The sequence below is a fragment of the Dendronephthya gigantea genome, unplaced genomic scaffold (assembly GCF_004324835.1).
Source record: "Dendronephthya gigantea isolate DGI-Jeju-01 unplaced genomic scaffold, DenGig_1.0 000026F, whole genome shotgun sequence".
Taxonomy (NCBI): domain Eukaryota; kingdom Metazoa; phylum Cnidaria; class Anthozoa; order Malacalcyonacea; family Nephtheidae; genus Dendronephthya; species Dendronephthya gigantea.
The window spans coordinates 1,681,764-1,689,902 of record NW_021163036.1 but is presented as its reverse complement, the minus strand read 5'-3'; the positions used below and the strand labels follow the sequence as shown (position 1 = coordinate 1,689,902).

General features: G+C 42.8%; 1 protein-coding gene across 1 annotated transcript; it reads left to right on the top strand.

Annotated features, from left to right (window-relative positions):
• Positions 1–298: 298 nt before the first annotated feature.
• Positions 299–8,115, top strand: LOC114523036 (zinc finger SWIM domain-containing protein 8-like). The gene is made up of 10 exons (XM_028543845.1): positions 299–819; positions 1,102–1,400; positions 1,715–1,796; positions 1,863–2,037; positions 2,711–3,123; positions 3,402–3,658; positions 3,951–4,214; positions 4,291–4,531; positions 5,102–5,381; positions 5,556–8,115. Exons 1-10 carry the CDS (start codon positions 390–392, stop codon positions 7,837–7,839), a joined length of 4,725 nt encoding a protein of 1,574 aa, XP_028399646.1. The 5' UTR covers positions 299–389; the 3' UTR covers positions 7,840–8,115.
• The last annotated feature ends 24 nt before the right edge of the window (positions 8,116–8,139 follow it).

The window sequence follows — 8,139 nt, the reverse complement described above, 5'->3', positions numbered from 1 at the left end:
TCTTAAAAGCTTTGTTAGTTAGTGTTATTAGTGTAGAAATTGGTAAAGTGAAGTTGCTAGGGGCTCTTCATTGTTCGTGATTTTGAAGCAACGTTTTTTTAAAATTTACCAGCACAATCTGTAGAGGAGATTGGGGTAAGAAAAAATTGGCGATTGTTTGAAAATTTTGCAAGCTCTTCGAGCTCTAGGATTAAGGTTAACCCTAATCTAACTTTAATCTAAGACCTAATCCAAATCGTAATCCTCTAATTCGACCTGGGGACGAAGATGAACCAGACATTCACAGACAAGTATTCGACATTGATCGGAAATGGAAGAATGTCGGACAAAGTTTTGTTTGTAACGTAAAATGCGAACGTTTCTTGTGCGGTTTTAACATCAAAATAGAGATGGATAATCTTACGGACTCTGGGGAAAATAATGATGGCACTTTTAGTTTTGAAGACAGTGATAGATTCGATGAAATGTCACTGTGTTCTTGGGTCTCCGACCCCGAAAGTATTTGTGGTGACTGGCGCGGTTGGAAAAGAAGCGCTTCAAACAACGACACTTTCCCATCGCGAAACAACCAGCCAAATGTTGAGACTTTAATAGAACTTTGCTCGAAAGTTGTAGCTGTCTCTGTTTCATTTGAAACGGTGGAGAAATCATGTCCGAATTTGCCAGAACAGTTACAGTTGAGGATCGCGTTTTGGTCTTTTCCCCGAAGCGATGATAATATTCGTTTGTATTCGTGCCTGGCTAATGGCTCGTCTGAAGAATTTTCAAAAGGAGAGCAACTTTATCGTGTCAAAGCTGTCGTAGAACCGTTGCAAATAGGTACGCATTAGATCTCTTTGAGTTGTGGCGAAAGAATTTGAGGGGTTTTTGGAACTCTTCATACCTGTTGCAAAATATGTCAACAAGTTGTAACAAAGTTGTTGAACTTGTAGGAAAGGATTATCGTGATTTTCAGGAAGCAAATCATATTCTTTATTTAGACTGATCCAAAGCGTATTATCTGTCTGTGCAGAGATAGTAAAGTTACTTTTCTGACACTGTATGTGTATATAACAGTGTGAATTAACACATTGGCTTGATTGAACATCTGAATTTTTTTAGGGTTTCATTTAAGTGGCTGTCTTCTTCCTCATAATCATGGGATGTTACCGACCAATTGTAACATTGATCAGGTGCATAAGTCTGCCGTGGTGTTTGACCGAGGTCATGTGACTTCATGCATGTGCACATGTGGTCCGACGGCAGCATGGTGTTCTCATATTGTTGCACTGTGTCTACACAGAATATATCAGCCACAGTCAGTGGTTCTGAGGCCTCCTGTGTCTGAGTCTCTCTCAAGATTACAAAGAAACCAACTGCAGAAGTTTTCTCAATATTTAATCAGTGAACTTCCTCAACAGGTAGACATCATGCACTGACATCACTTGTAGGAAATCTAAACTAAACTAACTTTATTTATACTGGATAGTTCTATCAGTTCTAAACTGTTCTTCCTAGAGATCCAGTAAGGATCATCTCTTATTTATCCAGTGTTACTGCAGGAGGAAACCTAAACTAAACTAACTTTTTTTATACTGGATACAGTAGCTCTATCAGTTCTAAACTGTTTGTCCTAGAAAACCAAAACTAAATTGAACTAACTTTTATCCACTGGGTAGTTCTATCAGACCTAATTTACCATGCACTAATTTACCAAATTTTATGTATATTTCAGTTATTGCCTTATGCTCAAAAACTTCTTGATCAGTTGCTATTGTCCAATGACTCAGAAATAAACACTGCAGTTGGAGCTCCAGGTATTGTTGTCTTTCTAAAAGTTAAAAAATATAAAAGCATTTTACTGACCACCTTTATATTCCTAGATCCAACTGCAGGTCCATCTGCTGAAACGAAAAACCAGTGGTGGATGGATGAAAAAGCTCTTCGTGATAACATCAGAAAAATGCTGTCAAAATTCTGCGGTCCTGGTCCTTTTGTTTTAGAAGAAGCTTACAACTTGCAGTTTGCATCTACTGCTCCACCAACTGCAGCTGAGTGGTAAGTTAATGATATTGTGTTCCGGTGTAGGCATTTTACTGGTTCATCTGAACTACCTGAAAAATATATCTACTACACATGGTCCAGTGTAGGTAGTATTCTACAATAAGCTGTCGTGGTTTGTGTCTGAACTACCTGAAAAAGATATCTCAAACGTGGTGGTCTAGTGTAGGTGACATCGCAGAAATTGGTGTTTAAGACGTTTCAACCCGAAAATCTAATCGCTGGTTCACAATTGTGCATTTCTGTATCGCCCTATCAAAGAGAAACCTTTTGAATATCTTAAAAAAGTTCAATTTTTCTTCTGAATACGCATTCTGCAATCTTTTGACAGCTCATCATACACATCTGACCGCTGTGAAATGGCCATTTTGAGGCTTAAAGTATACACAAGGTTATTAATTCAGACGATTCGTTTTTACCGTGAGCAAGCTTCAAATCTTTTGTGCAAGACATATTTTCTTGAATATTTATAAATCTTTTTCCTCACCAAGTTTGAAGTCTAAGTATCGAGAATTGCGGCTAAGCCTATACCAATTTCCGCGGTGTCAGTGTAGGTAGTATTCTACAATAAGCTGTCGTGGTTTGTGTCTGAACTACCTGAAAAAGATATCTCAAATGTGGTGGTCCAGTGTAGTTGGTATTCTAAGATTTGATTAAATTTTTCTACCAGGTCAAACCTGCTGAGGCCACTGACAACTCATGACCCAGAGGGCATGTGGAACCTGCTCTCGATCGTACGAGAACTATTCCAACACAGAGACCCAAATGCTGTTGAACTATTGCAACTACTGACACAAGAGTGTCTCTCCTTTGACCAGATTGTTGTGTGGTGGTTCAACAGTCGTAGCCAGGGCTCAGGGAGACGGGAACAGTCTTATAAGAAGAACAAAGATGATTACAAGAGCAACATCAATACTGCAAGTACAGAGATGACCAAACATGCTTGTGCTAGTTTTTGTGATGAGCTGGTAGTCCTTTGGCGGTTGGCGTGCTTGGATCCAATGCTGAGTTCTGATGAAAAGCAGAAATTGAGGGAAAGATTGGAACAATGGCAATGCAAGACAATTGAAAAAGCTAAAAATGGTAAAATAATTTCCTCTATCATATACTTTCTTCCTCCTTCGACATGTCAAAGTTATCCCCATACATCACACCTCTATCCCATCTTTCCTCACCATGTCTCCCTCCTATTCTCCCTATTTCATCCTTCATGTCTCCCTCCTATTCTCCCTATTTCATCTTTCATGTCTCCCTCCTTTTCTCCCTATTTCATCCTTCATATCTCCCAGCTACATACTATATTGCCACCTCCGTCCCTCCTATTATTTTATTTCTACCATCATTCTCTTTACACTTTTCAGCCCGTTATCTTGGTGACCGAATCTTTGGATACGCTCGAGCAATTGAAAACTTCCCTGGGTTTAAAACTGCAATCGAAGCTTGCTCACTGGACTGGTCACTCATTATTCTTCGATCAAACACTAGCAAGAACAATCCCGGTGATTTAGTACCCCAAGAGATCACTGGTCATACCTCGAGTGCTGAGTTTGAAATGAAGCATATTGAGGAGATTAACGAAGATGTTGACACACTATGCACCAGGGCTGAGGCTCTACAGGTATGTACACATGTCGGTCACATTAAGATAGAGTTAAAGTTCGGAAGTTAGTTTAGTTTAGGTTTCCTCCTGTAGTAACACTGGATCAATAAGAGATGATCCTTACTGGACCTCTAGGAAGAACAGTTTAGAACTGATAGAGCTGTCCAGTATAAATAAAATTAGTTTAGTTTAGGTTTCCTCCTGTAGTGACACTGGATCAATAAGAGATGATCCTTACTGCACCACTAGGAAGAACAGAGTGTGAGTTATTAAATCGATCTGTAGCTGTTCTTTGCGATTTTTCACATAGGTTCATGGTTACCCAGAAGGAAGTCAAATTGCAGAACTAATTTCCGAGAGGATTCTTGCTGAGAACTGTCAAGGCGAGGAAGGAAATGATTCGGTGGAAAGACAAGTTGAAGACTCCAGTTGTTTTATCAAGAGTTCTGTGGTTCGAGCAACGTTTCTTTGCAACGTTTTACATCAAGATCCGAGGAAACACCACTTGGCCTTCAGGATTGGCCTTCATGGTTTGCAGGCTCTGAGACGACCTGCGAGGAGCAAAGCGCTTGAAGTGAGTGAGAAAAATGTTTCAACTTTAATTTTCGCTTTGATTGACAGCAAACATTCAATCGCTTTTTCCTTTGCAGGTGAAATTAGCAAATCAAGAGACGGAGTTGGTTAGTCTTCTAAACAAGCTGCCTCTTGGCTCAGCGGAGTTCACAGTGGCGAGGAAACAGGCGCAGTTGTTGTGTCAGGGGAAGTTGGAACGAGGCAAGGCTGTTCTGCCAATCAAATTAGCGATATTCCTATTTCACGTTTTGACCAAATCTCGTGATCCGACAGACGAGGATAAGGAATTGGGATTTAAAACTGGACTCGCCGCCTTAAGTAAGCGATGTTAATGTAATGCATAGCTGGGTAATATAGGCCTGTATCTGTCCTGTATAAATACGTGACTGTAGCCTAGGTTACCTTAAGATCAATATTAGGTGATCTTTACTCCTCCTCTGAGGGAAACAAATATAGTTTTCCAATAGAACTGATAGAGCTTAGTTCAAATAAAGTTGGTGTAGTTTAGGTTTCCTCCTGTAGTAACACTGGATCAATAAGAGATGATCCTTAGTGAACCTCTAGGAAGAACAGTTTAGAACTGATAGAGCTATCCAGTATTGATAAAGTTTAGTTTAGGTTTCCTCCTGTAATAACACTGGATCAATAAGAGATGATCCTTACTGGACCTCTAGGAAGAACAGTTTAGAACTGATAGAGCTATCCAGTATAAATAAAGTTAGTTTAGTTTAGGTTTCCTCCTGTAGTAACACTGGATCAATAAGAGATGATCCTTACTGGACCTCTAGGAAGAACAGTTTAGAACTGATAGAGCTATCCAGTATAAATTATTATTCCAGGTTTCTGACTTCTATTATAGCAGTCTATATCAGTCCTTTTTCTCTTCAGACATGAAATCAGATATACTTGAGACAGAATATCCAATGTTATGCGAAGGAATAAGACGACAGCGAGGTGAACTGGCTCTAGCCTTGTTGGATTACGCCAAAGATAACTCCACGTATCTACAGCAAGTCAAGGAGTGTCTGCTGGATCGCAAACGCTACAGACTGCCGGAGGCTCACTTCAGTGGAAACCGACGAAATAGTAATAACAAGGGAAGAAAGGAAAAAAGCTACGAGAAAAGGACTGGGGATAGTCGTCGTGGGTTTGCTCAGCGCGGGAAAAGGTAGGCTGATTGTTACAAGCCCCCCTGTGTGTGTCTGTGTCTATTGCATCATTTTGGGGGGGTTGTCTGTATCTATTACATCATTTTGGACACGTGAGAAAGTGTTCTCCCAACACTGGGATTTAGAAGTGGATGGGGAGTTACTTAGATCTATTTTGATTCTCAATTATCAAGGCAATCGTCTCACGAGGATGACGACAATTCCCGAGCCGTTGCCGACGACAAGTCGACAGCATCGAGGTCATCATCGGACAATGCGAAGATATCATTGTCTACAGACTCCTCGGGTTCTCGTCAGAATTCCTGGAGTTCCTGCCTCTCGGATGATCTTTCCCCACAGGAGGAGTTTAGAGCGGCCGGGGATAGTGGGAGAGACTCGGACAACGACACCCACGTCCCGGCGAGATGCCCCTCTCGGGAAAATTATAGTGAGGGGGAAATCTCCGGTAACCATTCACCCGGGGAAGAAGTACGGATACAGAGGAGTAGCAGTGGGTTGGCGGGGAGAGAAGGGAACATCAGTGGCTCAAGCATAGACCATCGCGAGGGAGCAAGTAATGTACCCATTGATATCCCTCAAGATGAAAGTCGAAAATCAATCGCTCAAAATGTCTTGCAAAACTCCATCACTCAAAATGATGTCCTAAGTGGAAGCCGCATTCCGCAAGATGGTAGTGTAAATTCCATCGCTCAGAGTGACTCTCAAAATCAGGTACCTCAAAATGACAATGAAAATCGTGCGCCTCCGGTTGACGATGGTTGGAATTCTGACGGATGGAATGAAGCTAAAAATCCTGAATCTCAGAAAGAAAATGACATACCCCAGGGTGATAATCACGACAACCGAAGTAAGTTTAGGAAAGGGAGACGATATGGCCAGTGGAACAGAAACCCGAGTAAAAGTCGATCATATCACGATAAGAGAGCGTTGGAGGCTGAAGCACATTTTACTTTTGAACTTGCAAAGAAAGTTCTTATGCTCGCTGGAGGGGCGACGCCATCCCCTAATTCCATATTTGGGCAAGCTGAGCCCACGAGCAACGTAACTCAATCCATTTGTAATCGTTCATTACAACTCTGCGCGTTCGAGCTGGGATTGTTCGCCCTGGGACTGCACAATACGACTTGCTTTAACTGGCTTTCTCGTACCTATTCTGCGCATGTCTCGTGGATATCCACGCAAGCCCTCGAGTTGGGGAACATAGCATTGAACATTCTCCACGAGAAATGGCGAGATCATCTCACTGCAGCTGAAGTTGCGTCCATTTCCGACCGAGCGTCGAAGTCGAACGATCAGTTGACTGTTGAAAGAGCCGCAAAGCTTGCTTTGGCGTGTTTGTCTATGGCGCACACCTTGAACCCGGGGTATATCAGGAGCGCTCTTACCCAGTGCAAGGAGCAGGGTTCAGGACTGTTGAAGGAAGCGTGTATAGCGGTGGAAACGGCTGCACGTGGTGGGGGAGTGTACCCTGAAGTGTTGTTCGAGATCGCCAAACATTGGGAATATCTGTACGAGCAAGCACAGCCTCAGGAAAATGGCGAACACAGAGGTCCACAGGAACGTGGTGCCCACGAGGTCCAGGATAACGACCCACGTGGCAATCACGATGATCGCGAAACACGCGGACCCCATGAAGAACCTACGGAACCACGGGTTGAGGACGAGTCACGAAGACGCATTTCTAACGCCCACTCTTCTCAACAACCGGTCATTGTAAAAATGCCTCGCACGGGCCTATCACCCTCCCATCACTCGCAGGCCACGTCATATGGTTACCGTGACAACAGGAATTATGCATTATTCATTCCTCTTCCCACCCCGGAACAACTCGTTCAACAGCAGATCACTCAGCAAGTTCAGCACTTGGTCGAGAGTTACCAGGTTGGGGGCTGGGGACAACCACAAGTACAACAGGAGCTTGCTAGTGCGTATCGAGTGGGCATGCTCGCCTTGGAGAACCTCGGCCGACGACCAGCCGACGATCAACCGAACACGATGCTCGCAAAGAGCCCGCCATTCAAAACCGAAATACATTGGCTATGCGGTATTGCTAATAAAGTAGGCATTTCCGCTCTGCAGAGATTCTGTAGAGTTTGTGTTAATTCAATTCATAGTCCGTTCGTTTTACATGAGCTTGCCTTAGAAGCGGCCCGTTTCATGGCAAAAGCCAATCCAAACCAGATCGCATTTCATCTTCGTTCGCCGAGTCTGAGTCCTATGGTTCAAAAATGCCTCATGAACTATTCGCAATGCGTGCAGCAGAATCTACAAGGTCTTCCGAAGTCCGAGTACCCGGAATTTGTCGAGCTTATAATGCACGCTCGGGGAGCGTACTGCATGGCGCCGGGGGGGATGACACAGTTTAATGATCTGCTTCAGAACATACGACGAAGTACGGCTAAAAAGAAAGATTTGTGGCAAAAGATTACCACAGGTTTGGCCCACCAGCAGAAGTGATATTACCAGCGGTTGTGGAGATGATACATTATGTCATTTCAGTGTAAACGTTATACTGATGGAACTACCATCATACTGTTGTGTTACTGTTACCAGAATAGACTACCGTTGAGAGATGTTATTCCATCCCATATTTTTGTTGAGATACTCGGTATGAATTGTGTGGTATATAACAATGGGAATGAACACAGCACAGAAGCATCGCAATGTTCCTCGTTCATTCCGGGAAAAGAATGACTATTCAAATTATTCTCAAAGGCCAAAGGCTTGTTTTGTTACTGTTTATTCCTACTTATGACC